This window comes from Silene latifolia, chromosome Y (genome assembly GCF_048544455.1).
Source record: "Silene latifolia isolate original U9 population chromosome Y, ASM4854445v1, whole genome shotgun sequence".
Classification (NCBI taxonomy): Eukaryota; Viridiplantae; Streptophyta; class Magnoliopsida; order Caryophyllales; family Caryophyllaceae; genus Silene; species Silene latifolia.
Genome location: NC_133538.1, coordinates 220,872,840 through 220,897,365, shown reverse-complemented (window position 1 = coordinate 220,897,365; position 24,526 = coordinate 220,872,840). Strand labels below are relative to the sequence as shown.

Genomic DNA, 24,526 nt, shown 5'->3' with positions numbered 1-24,526 from the left:
ATCTCGAACTCGGAAGTCATCAAATTAGAAAAATACTTGCACAAGCCTCGGTTGGTCAATCCAAATATAATATCATCAACGTAGATTTGGACAACCAAAAGGTCAGAACCCTCGGATTTTAGAAATAAGGTTTTATCAACAAATCCTCTATTGAATCCACTGTTAAGTAGAAACTTTGATAATCTATCATACCATGCCCTTGGTGCTTGCTTTAGTCCATATAGGGCTTTATCTAATTTAAAGACTTGGTTTTCAAATTTGCTATTATTAAATCTAGGGGGTTGTTCTACGAAGACTTCTTCCTGTAGATACCTATTTAAAAATGCTGTCTTGACGTCCATTTGGAAGAGCTTCATTTCTTTATGAGCTGCAAACGCTATCAAAAATCTAATAGCTTTAAGACGAGTACCAGGTGCGAAAGTCTCGCCATAATCTATCCCTTCTTGTTGATTATAGCCTTGGACCACCAATCTTGCTTTGTTTCTAATAATGACTCCGACATCATCGAGTTTATTTCTAAATACCCATCTTGTTCCAATAACAGATCGATCTTTAGGTCCTGGAACTAAGTGCCAAACTTTGTTCCGTTCGAACTGTTGAAGTTCTTCTTGCATGGCTATGATCCAATCTGATTCTGCAAGAGCTTCATTGATATTTGTTGGTTCGATCATGGACAAGAATGAGTAGAAAGAGCAGAAGTTATTCAAGGATCATCTTGTTTGAACACCCTTCTTAATATTCCCAAGAATATTGTCCATTGGGTGTGAGCTCTTGTATTTCCATTTGGTTGCGGTACTTGGCTCTTCGTCATTATTTGAGCTCGACCCAACTTCATTTTGCTCAGAATTAGAGGAAGTTCCCTCTGAATCCAATCCAGGTGTTGTAGTAGAGCCGTTTATAACTTCAGACTCTGTACCTTGATTTGGATTCAATGTTATAGTAACATCACCTATAACATTAGATTGGGAATCCTTATTTTGAGTCAATGTTATAGTATCATGAACTATAACTTTGGTTTTCTCCTTTTTATCTTTTGAGGAACGATCCAGTTCATCACTTATTCCTTCAATCTCTTTGTCCTCCAATTCTAATTCGGGGGGATCGTCTCTAGACAGACGAAAGTCAGGTTCGTCCAAGTCTTCTTCCTCATCCTATAAAGGCTTATCAAACACGTTATCTTCATCAAAAATAACGTGAATACTTTCTTCAATATAGTGTTCTTTTATTGAAGACTTTGTAAGCCTTGCTATGATCCGAGTATCCTATGAAAATTGCCTCATCACTCTTAGGGTCAAATTTGCTTAACCTATTCTTACCATTATTGTGAACAAAATACTTACTCCCAAAACAACGAAGATGGGAGATGTTAGGTTTGCGACCTCTTAGGAGTTCATAGGGGTTTTTCTTAAGAATAGGCCTTATCATAGCACGATTATGGATATAACAAGAAGTACTAATGACTTCAGCCCAAAAGTTACGAGGTAGACCACTACACAAAAGCATTGTACGAGTCATATCTTCTAGTGTTCTATTCATACGTTCAACGACACTGTTTTGTTGAGGAGTTCTTGGTGCAGAAAAGTTATGTCCTACACCATTAACTCTACAATATTCTATAAAAGCTTGATTGTCAAACTCGGTGCCATGATCCATACGAATAGATACAAGATTAGTCTTATATTTGTTTTGATCACGTTTCATAAGACAATCAAATTCATCAAACGTTTCATCTTTTGAACGAAGAAAGATAGGCCATACATACCTTGAGAAGTCATCTATGAGGACAAAGACATACATGGATCCTCCTCTTCTCCTTACCTTCATAGGACCACAAAGATCCATGTGTACTAGTTCTAAAGCTTGATTTGTGCTTACTACTCTTTTAGGTTTAAAAGATGATCTCACTTGTTATCACCTTGCACATGTGTCACACATTTTTTCTTGGTCAAACTTGATCTTAGGTAACCCTTCAACCAAGTCCCACTTCTTGAGTTTGTTCAAGGTTAGTGAGCTAATGTGACCGAACTATTTGTCCTATAAACAAGGATCATCAAGAGTAACTTTCATACATGTAAAAGAGTTAGTAGGCACAACATTTAAATCAACCATATACACATTCCTTTTCCTATGGCCTTTAAGAATAACATTGCTTGTTCCTTAAATTATAATGCGACAACCATCAGTATGAAAAACAACTTTATTACCTTTGTCGCATAGTTGAGATATGCTAAGCAAATTGTGCTTGAGACCATCCACTAGATAGACATCACTGATTACGTATTACTTAGAAATTCCAATTTTCCCAACACCAATCACTTTACCATTTTTGTTGTCCCCGAACGTCACCTTTCCTCCGTTGAAAGGTTTGGGTGAAAGAAACAAGTTCTTATCTCCAGTCATGTGTCTTGAGCATCCACTGTCAAGATACCATTGATTGTTTTCTTTCATTTATACCTGCAGAAAGGATTAGATACAGTTTTTAGGTACCCAAGCTAGGTTGGGTCCCTTATGATGAGTTACTCTATATACTAAATCCTTTCGTACCCAGACTTATCTAATGGTCGTTTTTCTAAACCTTGGGTAATTTTGTTTAGGAGGAATTCTAGGTTTAGGATTTTTTCTTGGTCTAGGGGGTTTCTTTAGGTCTAGGAATTTCTCTAGGTCTAACATGACTATTTTTCTTGTGAATAGGTTTGCTTTGATTGGGTCAACAAGGTGTTTGTGAAGTGCTATGTTTCTTGGTATAGTCAAAAGCCATGTCATAGAACCAACGAAAGTTGTTATTCCTTTCTTCGTTAGGTTCATCTATGTGACCCGTATGACCACAGTAATTGCAAATCAGATATTCAGGAAGATCATCATATTTCCTTTTTCTAAAATCAAAATTTGAAGGTGTTGATTCGCATTTAGAGTGATCTCTATGGCTGCAACACTCATGTCCTAACCCCATCTTCATATTATTGTCAGGTTGTTCGGTTAGGAAGTTTAGGACTTTTGTGCTACCTTCCCACTTATCATGGACTTTCCTAGCATGTAAGAGTAAGTCTTTTAGGGTTTTGATATCTTCTTCACATTTCTTGGAACCTTTTGTTAAGAATAAGTACAACATCTGAGTGTTGTTTCTTAACATTAATCATATCAGTTGGTCTAAGATCACTACTTCATTAGATGTGACCTTAGTCTCTAAAAGTTCTTTGCCTTTTCTAAGTTCTAAAGTTATAGCTTCATTAGCTATAACTTTGGCTTGAAGATGCTTAATGTTAAGCTTTAGGTCTGAAGTTATAGCTTCATTAGCTATAACCTTGGACTCTAATTCCTTCTTTTCAGCCATTGCAGAATCTAATGTTGTAGCTTTATCAGCTGTAACTTTAGATTTCAACTTCTTAGCTTTGGTCTTTAGAGTATGATTCTCCTCAGCACGAAGCCATCATTACTTTTTTGAACTCTTTCTTTGTCTTCTCACGTTTTGCCTTGTCCTTGATCTTTTTCCATGTTGGACAATCCTTGATCATGTGATCAGATTCTCCACACTTGAAGCAACCTCTGTTTGCAAATGATGATTTTGATTCTGTTACTTTCTTGTTGGATGACTTATTGTTGTTGTAAGATGATTTTGCTTGTTTGTTTCGAAAGATCCTATTTTTAAAACGGCGTGCAAACAAGACGTTTTCATCTTCTACGTCGGAAGGAATTAACATTTTCACTTTTCAATGCCGTACTTTTTCCTCTGCTTGTTCAACGTCATCTTTATTAAGAGTGATTTCATGGGCCATGAGAGCACCAATGAGTTCTTGGTAGGATAGGTTTTCAAGATCTCGCGATTCCTCCATTGCTGTGACTTAGGCACGCCACTTTTTAGTCAGGCTCCTAAGAACCTTCCTTGCAATGTCCTCGGTGTTGAACTTCCTTCCTAAGTTTTTCAATTCGTTTATGATACTTGAAAAATGTGCGGACACGCTATCTAAGGACTCATTAGGCTCCATACTGAATAGCTCATATTTCTGCATTAACAGATCTATGCGGTGCTTCCTAACAATGAAAGTACCTTCATAAGCTAATTCAAGGCCGTCCCATATTTCTTTGGACGTTGAGCACTAAGAGAACCGATCGAATTCTGTAGAGGTGATGCCGTTTTGCAGTAGACTTATTGCCTTAGAGTTCTTTTCGGCTTTCTTATAGATGACATCGACATAGTCATCTTCCTTCTTCTCATAGGTAGTGCCTTCAGCGGATGCAACTAGAATTTTGTTTGGTCCATTTGGGATAATCCTCCAACACTCCCAATCATGACCTTTCACATAGTGAGTCATCATGTTTTTTCATAACCCATAATTCTTCCCATAAAAGACGGGACACTTGAGATATTTGGAATCCATTTATCACGTGGTAGGCAGCGGAATTTAAAACGATAAGATAAATAAGAAAAAGATAGATCAACCTCTTTGCGGTTAGGCAATCAAGAGCACGAGGCTCTGATACCAATTGAAGAGTCTATCGATCCAAAATACTCAAGAGGGGGGGGGGGGGGGTGAATTGAGGATTTAAAACTTTTAAAGCTTTTTCGATTGTATGAATATAATTAATTATTTAAAGTTTATTGATTAAACTTTAACTAATTAACTAATGATCAAGTATGAACAAAACAAACAAACAAACGAAAGAGAAGGAGACACACGGTTTTTCAAGTGGTTCAGTTTCACAAATCGAAACTTACGTCCACTATTCTCGATTAATAAATTTAGTACCTTTCTACGGATCACAAATTTACTAACCCAACTCGTACAACTAACTCTAGCTGTAACTCAATGAGTACCGTTAAATACTCGAGTGACTAACTTACGTTAATAAGAAAGCACTAATGATTCTTGCAAAGGTTCACGTTAATGAACAAGTAAGAATTCTATTGAGTACTATTACCTTATAACGATAACTAACAAATTAACATACGAGTTTATAAACACACGACCTTTTTCGAAAATAGAAAATCGGTTTTCTTGCTTGAAACACACGGTTTTGCTTGTAAAAGTAAAATCAATTTTATGGTTAAGGTCTCTCAGTTCAAATGTTGCAGAAGCAAAGTATTTATAGGAAAGGAAGGAGCAAGGCCAACGGTTTTCTCGAAACCCTAGTAGCCGAAATAGAGATATGTAAACAAATCATATCTTCTATTATTTATTTCCTTAAAGCCTTTAAAGATAATAAAGAATATTCTAAAAGATAGAATATAAATTATTCTTTTATTATCTTTTCCATAAATCCTAAGATATGATAAGAATTTCCATAACAAGAATATCTTTCTCATAAATAACCATATCACGTAAAATATAAAAGATATGTAAAGATATTCCTAGAGAATAAAATCTTTACAATAAGATCTTGTTATATCTTAGGTCACACGAAATATCACGGCTCATATGCCTCGTGATTCATGCAAACCTTAGCTTAATATTAGGTTAAAATTTAGGGTTTTAGAAGTATTCTATGTTAAGACCCTAATTAGTAATATGGCTCAACTCATAAGTTGATCCAATAAGATTACTAATTAACGTTCAACATAAACCCAAACTCCGCACTAAACTGGGCTTTATTTAATAAATACTTTTACTAGAACATTTAAAATAAACCAAAAACATTTTTCAAAAACAATTTTGAAACAATTCAAGTCATGTAATAAAACTCAACATCTCAATGTTATAGTAGAAGAGCTATAACATTGAGCTCTTTTATTAGTAATGTTATAGCTGCAAAGCTATAACTTTACCAATACAAGAAATTAACTCTTAGTTACCATTAAAAGATAGTCACGTATACTATTCTAATCTTCATAGGAGATCTTCGAGCATAGGCTACTTCATCATCCAAGCTTGATTAATCTTTAGACGGACTTCGTCTTCTCATAATAATTGAATGACTTCTCAGATAATTTTGATCTTCAATTGAGGCTTGATCACAATATACTTCCATCACAATTCTTCTTTATTGCTTGTAATAAATAAGTTTAATCTAACAGACTTAAACAAACGATCGCGCGCAACAAGTATATAAAATATAAAGCACCTTGACATCATCAAAACATAAATATATACTATATGGTTCAACATGAAGCTTTTTCCAAAACTGAGAACAAAACCACGGATCACGGTCAGAGATGATATCCTTAGGAACCCCATGAAGACGAATGATCTCACGCTGATAAGCATTCGCTAGTTCCTCGAGACTCCAAGTCTCCTTCATTAGAGTGAAATGCACGACCTTAGTCAAACGGTCAACTATGACCCAAATCGCATTCATTCCTCTCGGTGACCTCGGCAAACCCATAACGAAGTCCATCTGTAATACCACGGTTTTCCTAGGTTGGTACTCGGCCGAGTATGGCTTACTCGGTCGAGTAAAGTGTGTCGTGTATCCTGTTTGGCTACTGCCCAGAAACACTTGGCCGAGTATGTGGAATACTCGACCGAGTAGTGAGTACTCGGTCGAGTATACTCTATACTTGACCGAGTATCCGGTCCGTCGAGTGTTATTTCCGCGGTTTAATTTGGAAATAATTAGAGTTATATAAAAACATAAATCAGTTTCAAATTACACTTTTACAAAACCTAATCACTCAACGATGCTCTAATCCTCTCCAAATCTCTCCCTAGTGTGTGTGTGATCGTTAGCAAGTGCATTCATCCTTTGTTTCATCGTCGCTAAGTCCTCGTTCCTATAATTCGTTGGTTAATCTTTTAGGGTTTGGCTTTAATTATAATTTGGGTAAATGGGGTTTTGCATATTGTGATTGTTGTTATGTGATTGTTGTTAGGCGAAGACTTCGTAGAGGAGTTGTTCTAGATCGCTTGCTTGTATTTCTTGCAGTTGTGCTAAGGTAGGGTTTTCCCTACTTAGTTCCTGTTTAATTGATTTAAGTTTGTGTTGCGATTGTGGTAATTGTTGTTGTGATTGTCTGTTGATCTCGGAGTTGGAGTTGGGTGTTGGAGTTGTGATGGTTGTTGATGATAACGGTTCGCGAGGTGCATCCTCGGCTGAGTGAAGTCACTTCCGGGAGTGGCTTTATGTCCTAGTTTCGCCCTCTGTGGAACCCGCCGCAGGAGGGGATGTGCACATTAATGGAGAGGGTTATCGCTCATTGATGAGCGGGCTTTAGGTGGGGATTGGCTGTGGTCCCCCACTGGCGGCGAGTATTACCTGTTGCGATGGGTAATCTGGCAGGGCTACACACCTCAGTGAGTAGTCAATGATTGTGTGTGATTGGGAGACGGAGGTGGATGTTGATGAGCTGATTACCTTAATGTGCTTGTCTTACTTTAATTATTCAGTAACTGACCTTGTTGTTGTTTTGTAAAATCTGTGGTGATCCATTCGGGGATGGTGAGCAGATTGTGACAGGTGATGTAGTCGTTTAGCTTTAGGGCAGTCTTGGGGAGTCACCACACAAGCTTAGCTTCCGTTGTCAAGAGTTTTAGTTATCTTTTGTAGTTGATGGATTTATGATAGTACTTTGGTGTCAGATTTTGAGATTATGTAAACTTTAATATTTCGTACTTTAATAAATGTGCTTTAGATTGTTCACTGTGATATTCCAACCTCGGCCAACCGAGATGGTAACAGCCCTTTATGCTAGGGTAGTCCTTGGTAAGGTACCTTGGTATGAGGGGGTGTTACATAGTTGTATCATAGCCGACGATTCTGGCACCTGAAACTAATGAGCCCAATGAACTTAGGGAGTCTAAATTAAATGAACCCGGGGAGAGTTGTTTAGAGCTACCGCAAAGACTTGAGAGACGTCCCGAAGTCGCACAAATGCCCTTACGACCTCAAACCAGTCACCAGGGGGGAATTTTGTATGTTAAGTCAATGTATGTGTGTTGTACATGAAACTTGAATGTTTGGACAATGCGGTAGAAGAAGTGGTATGTGGTAGTATGTGAAAAACGTGGCGAGACTTGCTGATTTGGATTTTAGTATGAATGTGTGGGCATGTTACGTGTTTATTACGTGGCTTTTAAAGATTAATGATGTATAGTATGTATCTTTGGGTAAAAAACCATGCATAGAATATGTTTAAGGATTGCCTAACTCGTTTTAGGCCTGACTCGGCCGAGCAGGGCAGGTACTCGACCAAGTAGGGAGTACTCGGCCGAGTAACCAAGCACTCGACCAAGTGTTGTTTGTCAGTGCGTAGCAGTAGCTACTGCATATGTTTACTCGACTGAGTATTATAGCATACTCGACCGAGTACTGTCTATACTCGACCAAGTATGACTTCTGTGTTTTGACGTTGGCTACTGGAGTGGATTACTCGACCGAGTATCAGTGATACTAGACCAAGTTGTCCATACTCGACCGAGTATCTCACCCTACTCGGCCGAGTGCTTCTTTGACGGAGGGTCGTTTATATTTTGTGCCGTAGGATTTTGTGCTTACGTTTCCTTGCTTCTTATCAGCTCAAAATGCCGCCAAAGAGGTCAGTTGTGTATATGCAAGCATCTGAGATGTCCACAGATGAGGTAGCTCATATGATCGAGCAACAGGAGGCACTCCTTGAGGCCCTTAAGAATGTGGGTAAGGGGGCGGAGAAACCGGTGGATGCAACCCACCTGAGCACTATCATCGCTCGCTTTAACCCACATACTTATGAGGGCGTCGGGGAACCAAAGTTGCTCGAAAACTGGCACCGTGAGATGGAGAGTCTCCTTGAGGTGGTGAAGTGTCCGCCAGAGTTAGCTGTTGAGCAGGTAGTGTACTACCTGAGGGGTGAGCCTGCTGTATGGTGGCAGAACGTCAAAGAAGACGCTAGAGCTTTCTACCAGGGTGAGGGTCTAGGTGCTATACCATGGTCGGGCTTGAAGAGCGCTATAAGGGAACAGTTTGTGCCGGAGCATATCTGTCACAAGATTAGATATGAGTTTGATTCCTTTACCATGACTGAGGACATGACAGTCACCGAGTATTATCACCGGTTCCTTATCTCACCATGCGGAAGACATACAGTTAGGGCAAAGGAGTTTGGCTCTTTGTTTTTAGAGGGGGCTGGCACCCAAGATCATGAACCGGTTACCAGCTGGGGTTATCACCCATCTAAAAGATGTGTACTTGAGGGCTGGACAAGCTGAGAGGTTGGTAGATCTGTCCAAGGAAGCTACTGAGAGAACCGCTGCTGAGAAGAGGAAAGCAGAGAGTGGGAATAACAACCAGTCGGGTAACAAGAAGGGCAACTTTGGTCAGACAAGGGCTTTTTCAGGTAGAGCTAGGTTTTATGGAGGATCGCGAGCTTGGGGTAGGGGTGGTGGACGGAGTGTGAGTGACAAATCCAACCTTTCTTGCTTCAACTGTGGTGGCATAGGCCACAAGGGACGTGACTGTACGAGTGCTCGAACTGGGGGAGCCTCAGGAGCTTTTCAAGGGAATTTCTCTCAGGGTCCAAGTTAGAGTTTTGCTAGCAACAGGCCATCTGGGTCGTGGGGTAACCGTGGAGGGAAGAACAACAATGGCGGTTTTAACCGCAACAGTGGAGGATCTTACTAGCACTCGAACAATAGTGGCACCCAGAATTCGGCAGCTAAGCTGAGTACTTCTAACACCTCGGTCCAGGGTGGAGTCGGAAAAGCAGCGAGAAGCTCTTCATGATGGATAAGAAGGAAGCTGAGAACGATGCTCATGTAGTTACCGGTACCTTTCTTGTTCATAATACACCATCTTTTGTTTTGTTTGACTCTGGGGCAACACACTCTTTTGTGTCTAGAGGCCATGCTTTGTCTATGGGTTTGGGGGAGTTTGAGCTTGTTAAAGATAATGTGTTTATACCTTCGGGGGAGTCGGTGTCATGTTTTAAGTTGTATAGGAGCGTGTCCATGTTGGTTGGAGGGGTAGACTTACCGGTTGACTTGCTAGAGTTTCCTATGGATGGGTTTAAGGTTGTCGTCGGGATGGACTAGTTGGGTAAGTATGATGCCAAGTTAGATTGTCGGCAAAAGGAAGTGTCTTTAAAGGGTCCTAAGGGTATAACGGTGTCTTATAAGGGGTTTGTTGTGAGGCCTAAGTGTAAGTTCATCGCGGTGATGACTTTGAAGTCATGTTTGAGGAAAAGAGAGATACCGGGGTTACCGCCAGATATACATCTTCTGATATACATGTGGTGGGAGAGTTTATTGATGTCTTTCCAGATGAGATACCGGGGTTACCGCCAAAGAGAGATATCGACTTGAACGTGGAGCTTAAACGGGGAACTGGTCCTATATCTAAAGCACCTTATCGTATGGCACCTAAAGAACTGGAAGAGTTGAAGAAACAACTACATGATCTGTTAGACAAGGGGTATATCCGGCCTAGTGTGTCGCCATGGGGAGCACCGCTGTTATTTGTAAAGAACAAAGATGGGAGCATGAGTCTATGTATCGACTACATGGAGCTTAACCGTGTCACGGAGAAGAACAAGTATCCTTTGCCTAGGATTGGTGATCTGTTTGACCAACTGAGTGGCGCAGGGGTGTTCTCTAAGATCGATCTGAGGTCAGGTTATCACCAGTTGAGGATAGCAGATGAGGATATTCTGAAGACAACTTTCGGTCCCGTTATGGTCATTATGAGTATGTGGTGATGTCTTTTGGTTTAAACGAATGCACCAACAACTTTCATGGATTTGATGAACAGGATTTTTAGTCCGTTCTTGGACAGGTTTGTGGTTGTCTTCATTGATGACATCTTAGTCTACTCAGAATAAGGAGGAACATGAGAAGCACTTAAGGCTAGTTTTGCAGACTTTGAGAGACAATTAACTTTATGCCAAACTATCCAAGTGCCAGTTCTGGTTAGAGGAGGTGGATTTTCTGGGTCATGTGATATTTAAGAAGGGTGTGTCCATGGATCCTAGCAAGATTGAGGCAGTGAACAAGTGGGAGTCACCGAAGAATGTTGCTGAGATTCGGTGTTTCTTGGGTTTAGCTGGTTACTATAGGAGGTTCGTGAAGGATTTTTCCACGATAGCACGGCTTATGACTGCTTTGATGAGGAAAGAGACCAGTTTTCGATGGGATGAGAGTTGTGAGACGGCGTTCCAGACCTTAAAGGAGCGTTTGACCACAGCTCCTATCCTATCTTTGCCAGAGGGTTGTGAGAACTTTGAAGTATACACCAATGCTTCAAAGAATGGGTTGTGTTGTGTGTTGATGCAGAATGGGAATGTTATAGCTTATGCGTCGAGGCAGCTAAAGCCATATGAGGAGAACTACCCTGCTCATGATTTGGAACTGGGTGCAGTTGTTTTGCTCTTAAGATTTGGAGGCACTACCTTTACGGGGCAACCTTTAAGGTGTCTTTAGATCATAAGAGTCTGAAATATATCTACACTCAGAGATATCTAAACATGCGTCAGAGACGATGGATGAAGCTGATCGGGGACTATGACATGGAGATCATCTATCATGAGGGTAAGGCTAACGTTGTTACAGAGGCCTTGAGTAGGAAGAGTGTTCATTCGCTATGTACAGCTATGTCTTTGCTGAAGCTGAGGGATGAGATGTCCAAGATGGGGATCTATATGATTAGGAAAGGGGATGCCATCGAGGATTTGACGATCGAGCCAGATTTGTATGAGAACATCAAGAGTTAACAAGAGCTTAATCCTAAGATCAAAGAGTGGAAGTCTAGATTGGAGAGTGGCACAGTCTCCAGGTTTTCTATCCACACAGATGGGAGTGTCCGTTTTGATGGGAGATGGTGTGTTCCTGATGATGCGGATTTGAGTATGGTAATCATGACAGAGGCCCATTGCACTCCTTATTCGGTTCACCTAGGGGGTGACAAGCTATATAAGGATCTCAAGAAAACTATTTGATGGCCCAATATGAAGAGAGATGTGGCTGAGTTCGTGGCTAGATTTTTGACTTGCCACAGGGTCAAGGGTGAACAGCGGAGACCACAAGGTAAGATTCAATCTCTTGAGGTACCTGAGTGGAAGTGGGAATAATCTCTATGGACTTTATCGTGGGGTTACCAAGGACATATCAAGGTAACAATATGATTTGGGTGATTGTTGACCGGTTAACTAAGTCAGCTCACTTCGTTCCTATAAGGATACCTGGACTATGATGCAGCTAGCTTTGAGTTACAGGAAACATGTGGTCCGGTTACATGGTATACCTAAGGATATAGTGTCATATCAAGATGCGAGATTTATATCAAAGTTTTGGCAAGAACTGCAAGAATTGATGGGTACAACCTTGAAGATGAGTACAGCTTTTCATCCTACAACAGATGGTCAGACTGAGAGAACTATTAAGACCTTAGAGGACATGTTGAGGGCTTGTGCCATGGAGTTCGGGAGAAGTTGGAAGGATAGATTGGATCTGATCGAGTTTTCATACAACAACAGCTACCATACTAGCATCGGGATGGCACCTTTCGAGGCTTTGTATGGTAGGAAGTGTCGAAGTCCAGTGTGTTGGGATGATAGTTCTGAGTCGGTGGTTCTAGAACCACAGATGGTACAGGATATGGTTGAACAAGTTCGGCTAATTCGTCAAAAGATGAAAGCAGCTCAGGATCGTCAGAAGAGTTATGCCGACTTGCACCGCAGGGATATCGAGTTTGCAGTAGATGATATAATTGGAATATGTGTCCTCCAAAAATAATGCGATCACAACTGTCGATCATGATGATCACATGTTTAAGTCTCATTTTAAGAATACATGTGGGAAGTATTTTTACAGTCAACTGGTCCACACATATCGGTAATGATTGGCTGACTAGAGTTTGACATTATTTATTCGTAGTGCGACGGTGGTGATCGATTGATCCTTAGGTCATACCTAAAGGGTAACACTCTTAATTGATTATTTAACTGATCGTATGACGATACGGGTAATTAAATTACTTAAAATTGACGGACGATTTTGGAAGTAATATTTACGTATCTCATTATAATTTGATTAAATAAGATACGGTCTAAGTAATCGAATTGTTTTATTACTTAGATGAAATTATTGTTTACGGAAACAATTAAAAGGAATGAATTGATTATTATAAATACAAAATGTTGTAATTTATGACTCGGGATCCCATTACGGTACAAGTAATTATGAATTACTAGGTAAACTTTATAAGTGACATATTTTATTAATATGTTAATTTTTAATTGTTAAAAATACATTTTATATACCTAATGTCATGAAACATGTTACATGTGACAAATTGACAAAATAATGTGTAAAATGGTTTTTTCATTTTACACTATATGTGCCGAAAATTAGGAGGGAGTATTAGGCTTATTTGTGTTAATTATGTTTAAGTGGAAGGAATAATCATAAGACCTAATACATAGCCTTACATGCCTATAATTCTTGGGAAGAATTGAAGCTCATGCATTGGCCATACCTACCCCCTCCTACCCGGTTTTCCTTGTGCAAGACCAAGGGTTTTTGCTTTTTATTTTTCCTAATATACACTACATGCATTCTAGTGGATATTCATTTCATTCTTGCACACCTAAAAATATAGAGTTTTAGAGAGAATATGACTTCCTTATTCTCCCTTCTCTTAACCGAAAAATAAGAGACTAAATTCAATATTTTGGGTCAATTTTATGTAGATTATATTGTTCTAGTATTAATAATATTAATCTTTTAAGGGGTTACTTTGGGTATTCATCTTTGGGAGAGATTCTACCCTTGAATCTTTAATTATCCATATTAGGAGAGCTCAAGAACAAGTAAGAAAGGAGATCTTACTTGTGCCCTTTGATCCGAATTTTATTGTAAGGAAAATGATTTCTTCTCTATATTTACTTATGTTTGCATGCATAAGATCTAAATTAATTTTATGACTAAATTGATTAAAACATATATGAATATGTTGAGTATAATGAGATATAGATTTCTTACAAGTGGTATCAGAGCCTTAGGTTGTTTGCATGCAAATCGGTTATAGTTTTTCCGAGTTATACGATTAACAAATAAAACTTATAAATTTGTGTTTATTATGATATATCACGAAATCAATTATGCATGTTAAATTTTCTGGTCCTAAAATGTATATAGGATATTTTGGTTAATTTATGGATTTTTATTGTTCATTTTACATAATAATGGCATTAAAAATGTGATTTTATGATAAAAATGCCATATTTGGATTAAAATTAGCTAAACTTCGATTTTTCCAGTGGTTTTAGGATATGTTTTCACATATATTATATTTTGATGACCCGTAATTGTTCATAATTTTATGAGTTCTTATGCTCGATATATGGATTTTTCAAGATAAAATCGAATTTAAATGGAAAAATAGGTTAATATGAGTAATATTTCGAATCTGGTCATAGAAATTTAGTATGTTGTCACATGCAATTTTACAAGATGTGTGTAAAATAAATTGGCTATAATGAAGTCTTTATGCATGATTTATGAATTTTTGATGAAAAATCACATAAATAGTGACTTTAATTAGTAAAAATTGCTAAAACATACTTCATGACTAAGGAAAAACGTCACATGTTGCATTTTATTACCTATTTCAGATCTAAAAGTGAAAAGTAAATAAAAATATTTTGCTCATATTTTTATGGTTATTATTATTGATAAATCCGATAAACCGCAACATTGTTTTTCCTCGATAAATTTCGAAATTTTTAACCTAAGTTTTTGAACATTATGAGTGTCATGATATTTTTCCATAATGTTCATGAGTTTAAATTTCAAATTCAAATTTATTTGAAATTTTTATGATTTATTTGAAGTTTATGGCATTATTTTTTAATTATAAGTCCTTTTATGAACAATATTAAGAAATATAAGTTAATTATTGTCAATATGTTAGTGGAGACTAATTTTGAGTCCTAAGATGGTTAGGGTAATTAACTAGTACATAAATATGATTTTATGTAATTATTGTGATTTTAAAAGGTTGAATCACGCAAATCCGTAAAAATTGATTAATATACGATATTGGCTCCTTAAAGGCGATTTAGCATAAAATTGGGCATGTTCATACATATTATAATGCTGCATTTTATTTATGATTGTCATAATTTTATTTTATGTAATTTTACTTAGTATGGCCTTAGTTTTTAATTGGTATTACCCGAAATGTATGGGAATATCGATTCGGTTGTAATTTATTGTGATCTCGTATCACTGTTTGTAATTTAATAGATTTATTTTTATTTTAATTACAAATATATAATAGGAAATTATGTATTTTGTTATGTAATTTATTTATTCCGGAGTTCCTTGAAGACGGTGCCACTCAAGAAGGCGATCCATTAAAGACGGTGTTACCTCGAGATGCGTGCCAAAACCGAAGTTCAAGGGACCAATGGAGTTGGTTTCCGAATTTGTAATAGTTTATTAGATTTACTATTCTTAGGAAGGCCATACTAGGATTTTATTTATGCTTTGCATTTTATTTATATGTTGCATGCATCGCTAAATCGCCATAACTAAAACATGCATTATCATTTTAATCGAGTTTATCGACCGTGTCAATTACAATTATCGTAGTTCACCGCTTTAGTTCACTTAAAACGTGATAGACGATAAATTGACATGACCTCTCGCTAAAAAAGAAACAATTGAGACATAGCCTTACCAAAAAGTAGAAACCATGAAAACCTATTTCGCGAGGGAGTGCACTCGGCCACCCCGGGGTACAAACCTTGTTACGTAGGGGAAGTGGGTGATAAATGTCTATCCACCGAATTCATGTTGATGAGGGTTTCATCGGCTACCCCGTGCCCAAGTTAATGTGAATTTGGATCATGGACACATTTATTTGAAATTTGGATTGACCTCAACGGAAGTATTCGTGACCGTAGTCGCATGTGTTCCGGGCTATAGATAAACATTAGAGTAATTTTATTGACCAAGAGTTCTAAAAGTAGAATTGATTAAAAAGTTAATCCACCAAGTTATATTTGATAAGGGTTCCATTGGCTACCCCGTGCCCAAGTTAATATGAATTTGGGTCTTGGAATCATTTATCAAGTCGGGTAGAGGTCACTAGATAAATGCAATAAAACTTGTTTAAATTAAATTTTTACGAGTGTTATTATTATTTTTTGAAAACGACATCTATTTTACTCCTTCTATTTTCGTTTTGTAGACCACTTTTATTTCTCATATTTAATGGCCGCTCCAAATACCAACGCCACACCTCTCACTAATGCTTCATGGCTCCGATCCTTCATGGATCGTTGTAAACTTGAAAAGAATGGGTCAAATTTCTCCGATTGGGATGCCCAACTCAAATTAGCCGCCCAAGGTGACGACAAGCTTCGTTACCTCACCGAGGCCTCTCCACCCGAACCTAATGCTAGGTCGAGTGCCGCCACTAGGGAAGCATATGAGGCTTACCACAAGGAGTCCGCCGCAATGAAAAATGTGTTGATTTTTACGATGGAGGCGGATCTCCAAAGGAGAGCCTTTAAAATGGGCACCGCTAATGAAATCTATTCCAAGCTTGTGACAATGTTTTCACAAACTCCGAGGATCGTCCAATATGAGGCGGCCGTGGCATTCTTTTATCTCGACTTTAAGGAGGGCCAAAAGGTTAGCCCTCACGTGCTCAAATTGATGGAGCTAGTCGAGACTTTGAAGATTCAAAAAGTTGAAATCCCCAAAGAGCTCATTGTAGATAGGATTCTACACTCCTTATCCAAAGTCAAAGCGTATGTTCAATTCCGGGTGAATTTTAACATGCAAGACAAGGACGTGTCTCTTGAAGAGTTGCACAAGTTACTTTTGCAAGCCGAAAGAGACATGGGGTTAAATGTTAACCTACCTAAGGATGTGCTTAACATAAGCTCCAAGAGCAAGGGGAAGTTCAAAAAGAATGGGAAGAAGGGTAAAAAGAAAGCTCCCACATTTACCAAGGCTAAGACTTTTGAAGCTAGCACTTCCAAGACCAAGAAGGGTCCTATTGACAAATGCCATTATTGTAATGGTGTTGGACATTGGAAGAGGAATTGTTCCAATATCTTGGTGACATCAAAGCTGGAAAGATCACTCCAGTAGGTAAATGCCTGTCCTTTCTTTTATGTTTCTAATTCAATTATAGTATTGTGATACAAAGTTGTGATAATGTATCCCCTTTTTTTTATTGTAAATAGGGCCTCCATCAAGCAAGGACAAGGGAAAGGAAAAGCAAGCTTGAGAAATCATCAAGAAGCCAGGAGTAGCTTCCATGAAGCTTGGCTTTTTATTGTCTTATTTTAATTTATGTTTCGGATTTTTAGAACTATTATGATTTCCGTGTTCGACATGGAAATGATTGATCCTTTCTAAACAATTGTTGTATTTTGGATTATGGTGGCTTGGTTTGCAACCCAAGTCACCCCTTTTATCGTATTTTCTCTGTTCTAAAAATTCATCTTTATATGCTTGCACATAGAAACTTATGACCATCCAATTAAAGTGATCTAATAGACAACTATAATGATTGGATTCATTATATGTCCACAAGCTTAAGTCTTGTGTATGATCAATTATAAAGTGATGTTGAGTTGATGAACTCTCTTAAACGAATGTCAATCACAAAGTACACTTATCAAATCTAAAACAATTAGTCAACCTATGAGATAGTCCTCCTTATACTTCAAAAATCATTCTTTGTGTCTCATAAGCTATCTTTGAATCTCTAGTGTATTTATTCTAAAGATAGAGTGGGAGAAAAATTAAGACACAAAGAACACAAAGCAAATTTGTATACTTGAGTAAATGAGATCTACGCAAGAAAGAATGATTTGTATACCTATATAGATAGTGTACACGAATAGATGAGATCTATGGTCTCGAATAGATGAAATCTACATGACAAAAGAGACCAAGTGAAGTAATCAAAAGAATATGTTCTTAAGATAACTACACGAGGAGACTAAAAGAAAGTTTTGGAAGAAGAATGACTAAAGTAAAGTATTAACAAGAGATTTGGCTAGTTTATGAACGACTTTTGACCAATAGTTTCAATATTGATATTTACTTAAGAGCCTAAATAAAACAAAGTTGCATCCTCAAAAATAAATGAGATTTATGACTAAAAGTTGCAAAGAATGATATGCCGATATCCACAAGAACTAAGTTAAGTGTTAAGCACGCCAGTGTCATTACTTAACCTCATTATGAAAATGAAATAGTTAAACCTCCTTCCGGAAAAGGGTATTTTGAGAAGGACGTATATTAAATGAAATTCACATTTAAATAATGACATTGCTACGCATCATTATAAAATGAATGAGTTAGAAATTAAAAATCTCTTTCCATAAGTTTAAGATTGAAACCTTTATAAATTGGTTTTTTGAAAAGATATGTTGGGAACATTTGGTTTTATCTTAATAACTTGGCAAAGCAAAATATATTTCAATTATTGAAATGTTTTGATTGAGTAGTCAATTGCGAAACATGTGGAATTAAGTGGGACTTTTAAATGATCATGTGAAGACATGGAATTTAGTGGGAGCAATCATCTTGTAAAAATTTACAACTCATTACTCATTGAGAATGACGAGCTAATACTATCTTTCACAAAGAAGTATTTAAGTTTTCAATTATGGATGAAAATGGACTATGATGAATCCAATCACATCATGAGATGTTGGATGGGTATTGAGATATACACATCGAATCAACTAGAAATGTAGGTTATTCATGTAATTGAAAATGGAATTGCCATTAGCAGTCATGGTCATTCATTGAACCTAAGAATGGTTGATTACATGATTATTAATTACTAATATTTCTGCCATTAGAATAATCATGCACATGTCCAATAATGAATCATATGCATAAGAGCATGATGAATCATTGGCAAGCCATAGAAAAATCGTCATTCATGAATTCTCGAGGAGAACTAATGAGCGATTCCAGTGTTGGATAGAACACTCTGTTATGTGACAAGAGGTTGCACATATTGAAGTTCGAACACACGTAAAGATTCATGAAAATCATAAGCTATTCAAGCTAAAAGGAGAAATAAGATGTTTGGAAAGATATTTAGTTAAAGCAAGAAGTTACTCAAAACTAATATTTTCTAATATACTAGGACTTATGAGAAGTGCTAGGATAATCATCTTGACAATTGTTGCAAGACCCTACAAAACGTATACCTAGTGCATTGTGAATTGGTAGAACACTTGACCAGTGCAAGTTATATCATCCACCACAAATTCGTTGGTTATGTGATAAACAACAAGAAAATTCTTTCAATATAAAGAACCCAAACCTAGGTCGAGAACCTATATGTGTACTTGGTAAGGTTCATGCTATGAGAGATAACATGAATATAAAGGAAAATGCAATACAAGAAGTTTGACCACATGGACACATGGTATGTTAAACTTCTATTGCAATCGACTAGTGTTTACACACTTACGATATACAACACAAGGTTGTAATATGGTATTGACTACCCGAATGTGATGTCGACATTCGTCATTTGAGTTATTATTAACTCACCTTATACTTTGTTACATCCAAATGGGTTGTAGAGACAATTGTACCCCATTAAAGTGAACACGGATTAGCATTGTATTCGCCCATGTTTACTTACATGAGGTGACATCTCGAAGTGACTAGAGTGTGATGTGATTGATGGCAAGTTCAAGTGGCATGGAGTCATGTGTGAAGACTAGTCGATCACATAGGTAGACTGTTAGGAACACTTTGTCGGGCCTTATGACTGCTTATAGAGTTCTGGCAAATTTATATAGCCTGGTCGTGGCGAGAGCTACTATAGTATTCTAATGAGTCGATTCTTTTGACTAAAGACTGTTCTCCTAAGATGACACAGTTTCAGATTAACTTTGATTTGTGTTACTACGAATTTCGTAAGGGGTCAAATGGGCATATTTTGGGTTATGATGGCTATGGCTAGTCGAAGGGAATGAGTGCGATAGGAATTGTCCACCCCTTGTCAGGGTTATAAGAATATCTCAGGGCCACTCGAGGAGTAATGAACTGGAAATGCGTGGCCACGCTCGGAAGATATCTATGGTAGATAAATCCGGTCAATCAGTTGTTCTCCAGATCGAGGAAACCACTCTCGATATGATCACTTGCAAGTACGACCTGAAAGACACCTTGCATTGAGTGGGAGATAGTAATAGGACAAGAGAATTGGTGACACACACTTGTCGAGGACAAGTGGGAGATAGTTGGAATATGTGCCCTCCGACAATAATGCGATCACAACTGTCGATCATGATGATCACATGTTTAAGTCTCATTTTAAGAATACATGTGGGAAGTATTTTTACAGTCAACTGGTCCACACATATCGGTAATGATTGGCTGACTAGAGTTTGACATTACTGTCGTGCGACGGTGGTGATCAGTTGATCCCCTTAGGTCATACCTAAAGGGTAACACTGTTAATTGATTATTTAATTGATCGTATGACGATACGGGGTAATTAAATTACTTAAAATTGACGGACGATTTTGGAAGTAATATTTACGTATCTCATTATAATTTGATTAAATAAGATACGGTCTAAGTAACCGAATTGTTTTATTACTTAGATGAAATTATTGTTTACGGAAACAATTAAAAGGAATGAATTGATTATTATAAATACAGAATGTTCTAATTTATGACTCGGGATCCCATTACGGTACAAGTAGTTATGAATTACTAGGTAAACTTTATAAGTTACATATTTTATTAATATATTGATTTTTAATTGTTAAAAATACATTTTATATACCTAATGTCATGAAACATGTTACATGTGACAAATTGACAAAATAATGTGTAAAATGGTTTTTTCCATTTTACACTATATGTGCCGAAAATTAGGAGGGAGTATTAGGCTTATTTGTGTTAATTATGTTTAAGTGGAAGGCATAATCATAAGACCTAATACATAGCCTTACATGCCTATAATTCTTGGGAAGAATTGAAGCTCATGCATTGGCCATACCCACCCCCTCCTACCCGGTTTTCCTTGTGCAAGACCAAGGGTTTTTGTTTTTTATTTTTCCTAATATACACTACATGCATTCTAGTGGATATTAATTTCATTCTTGCACATCTAAAAATATAGAGTTTTAGAGAGAATATTACTTCCTTCTTCTCCCTTCTCTTAACCGAAAAATAAGAGACCAAATTCAATATTTTGGGTCAATTTTATTTAGATTAATATTGTTCTAGTATTAATAATATTAATCTTTTAAGGAGTTACTTTGGGTATTCATCTTTGGGAGAGATTCTACCCTTGAATCTTTGTTCATCCATATTAGGAGAGCTCAAGAACAAGTAAGAAACGAGATCTTACTTGTGCCCTTTGATCCGAATTTTATTGTAAGGAAAATGATTTCTTCTCTATATTTACTTATGGTTGCATGCATAAGATCTAAATTAATTTTATGACTAAATTGATTAAAACATATATGAATATGTTGAGTATAATGAGATATAGATTTCTTACAGATAAAGTCCTTTTGAAAGTGTCACCAATGCAAGGAGTGATGAGGTTTGGGAAGAAGGGTAAGTTGAGCCAGAAGTTTATCGGCCCATATGAGATTTTGGATCGTGTAGGTGAGGTAGCCTACAGGTTAGCTTTACCACCAGCTTTGGATCGAGTCCATAATGTCTTTCATGTTTTACAGCTACAGAAGTATGTGAGTTACCCGTCACATGTACTTGAGGTTGAGAACATCTAGCTTGATGAGTTCTTGTTCTATGCCGAAGTTCCTATGGAGATACTAGACCGTAAAGTGTGTAAGACAAGGAGTGGTGAGACCGTCTTATTCAAGGTGCTTTGGTCTAATCATAATGTGGAAGAGGCCACATGGAAACCTGAGGAGGCTATGCGGGAACGTTTTCCTAACCTTTCGATTAGGTATGGTTGGTTACGGTGACGTAACCGTTGTCTTTTTAGGGGAGGTTGGAGATGGTCGCATGTTTGTTTTGGGTTAGTTTGAGTCGGCTTAGTAATGTTTTATGACGTTTTGTGTTAGTATATCTATGCTTAGATGGTTTGGTGTGTTGTGTTGGGAGTTTGTTTGGTCGTGTCTGGTTGTAGAGTGTATACGTAGAGTGTGAACTTCGGGGACGAAGTTCTTTTTAAGGGGGGAAGAATGTAATGCCATAGTTTTCCTAGGTTGGTACTCGGCTGAGTATAGCCTACTCGGTCGAGTAAAGTGTGTCGTGTATCCTGTTTGGCTACTGCCCAGGAACACTCAGCCGAGTAAGTGGAATACTCGCCCGAGTAGTGAGTACTCGGCCGAGTATACTCTATACTCGACCGAGTATCCGGTCCGTCGAGTGTTATTTTCGCGGTTTGATTTGGAAATGACTAGAGTTATATAAAAACTTAATCAGTTTCTAATTACACTTTTACAAAACCTAATCACTCAATGACGCTCTAATCCTCCCCAAATCTCACCTAGTGTGTGTGTGATCGTTAGCAAGTGCATTCATCCATTGTTTCATCGTCTGTAAGTCCTCGTTCCTATAATTCGTTGGTTAATCTTTTAGGGTTTGGCTTTAATTATGATTTGGGTAAGTGGGGTTTTGTATATAGTGATTGTTGTAATGTGATTGTTGTTAGGCGAAGACTTCATAGAGGAGCCGTTCTAGATCGCTTGCTTGTGTTTCTTGCAGTTGTGCTAAGGTAGGGTTTTCCCTACTCAGTTCCTGTCTAATTGATTTAAGTTTGTGTTGCGATTGTGGTAATTGTTGTTGTGATTGTCTATTGATCTCGGAGTTGGAGTTAAGTGTTGGAGCTGTGATGGTTATTGATGATAACGGTTCGCGAGGTGCGTCCTTGGCTGAGTGGAGTCACTTGCGGGAGTGGCTTCACGATCTATTTTTGCCCTCTGTGGAACCCGCCAGAGGAGGGGATGTGCACATTAATGGACAGGGTTATCGCTCGTTTATGAGCGGGGTTTAGGTGGGGATTGGCTGCGGTCCCCCACTGGCGACGAGGATTACCTGTTGCGATGGGTAATCTGGCAGGGCTACAGACCTCGATGTGTAGTCAGTGATTGTGTGTGATTGGGAGACGGAGGTGGATGTTGATCAGCTGATTACCTTAATGTGTTTGTCTTACTTTAATTATTCATTAACTGACCCCGTTGTTGTTTTGTAAAATCTGTGGTGATTCATTCAGGGATGGTGAGCAGATTGTGACAGGTGATGCAGTCGTTTAGCTTTGGGGCAGTCTTGGGGAGTCACCACACAAGATTAGCTTCCGCTGTCAAGAGTTTTAGTTGTCTTTTGTAGTTGATGGATTTATGATAGTACTTTGGTGTCGTATTTTGAGATTATGTAAACTTTAATCTTTCGTACTTTAATAAATGTGCTTTGGATTGTCCACTGTGATATTCGAACCTCCGGCAACCAAGATGGTAACAGCCCTTCATGCTAGGGTAGTCCTTGGTAAGGTACCTTGGTATGAGGGGGTGTTACATTATCTAAATTAAATCCTATTTCTAAGTGGGAATATCCAAGGGTTGCAGTAGACCACCAGGTCTCTGATGTTCGAACTTGACCTTATGATAGATCAGGCAACGACTCACAAACTCGGCGATCTCTTTCTTCATACCCGGCCACCAAAACCTTAGCTTCAGATCCTTATACATCTTATCACCACCAGGATGAACCGAATAGGGAGTACTATGAGCCTCCTTGAGAATCTTACATTTTAAGACCTCATAGCTAGGCACACACCAATGACCTTGGAATCGTATACCATCATCAGGTCCAACGTCGAAGTCTTTGGCACGTGCTTCGCTTATAGCGACTTGAACTCCTTCTAAGAATTCAACCTCTCTTTGCTTAACTCGGATCTCATGAAGGATGTCGGGTTCAGCAACCATCGCACTCAAATCTAGAGTACCAGGAATAACTACCTTAAGGCTCATCTTCTGGAACTCTCGACTCAAGTCGTCAGGTAACACCAACACAGATCTCATAGCATGACACACCTTGCGACTCAAAGCATCGGCAACTACGATTGCCTTACCCTCATGATACTGCAGCTCAATCTTGTAGTCATTAAGCAGCTCCAACCAGCGTCTCTGCCTCATGTTAAGATCTCTCTGAGTGAAGATATACTTCAAGCTCTTATGATCCGTATTAATGTTGCAAGAGACTCTATACAAGTAGTGTCGCCAAAGCTTAAGTGCAAACACCACTATTGCTAACTCAAGATCGTGAGTCGGATAGTTCGTCTTGTGAACTTTCAACTGACGGGAAGCATAAGCCACAACCTTACCCTTATGCATCAGGACACAACCCAAACCAGACTTTGACGCATCACAGAAAACATCGAACTCAACACCCTCTTCTGGTAGAGTCAACACAGGAGCGGTAGTCAACCTTTTCTTCAACTCCTGAAAGGCAGCTTCATAAGCTTCTGTCCAAATGAACTTGGATTCCTTCTTCATTAACTCAGTCATCGGTCTTGCAATTTTAGAGAAGTCATGCACAAACCGACGATAGTACCCAGTTAGTCCAAGGAAACTCCGAACCTCATTCACATTCTTTGGACTCTCCCACTCGGCCACAACTTGAATATTCGACGGATCAACCAT

At 38.2% G+C, this 24,526-nt stretch overlaps 1 protein-coding gene across 1 annotated transcript; it reads right to left on the bottom strand.

Annotated features, from left to right (window-relative positions):
- Positions 1-24,048: 24,048 nt before the first annotated feature.
- LOC141630107 (putative mitochondrial protein AtMg00860) lies at positions 24,049-24,526 on the bottom strand. The gene is made up of 2 exons (XM_074442981.1): positions 24,184-24,526; positions 24,049-24,086 (listed from the first exon to the last, which is right to left on the bottom strand). Exons 1-2 carry the CDS (start codon positions 24,524-24,526, stop codon positions 24,049-24,051), a joined length of 381 nt encoding a protein of 126 aa, XP_074299082.1.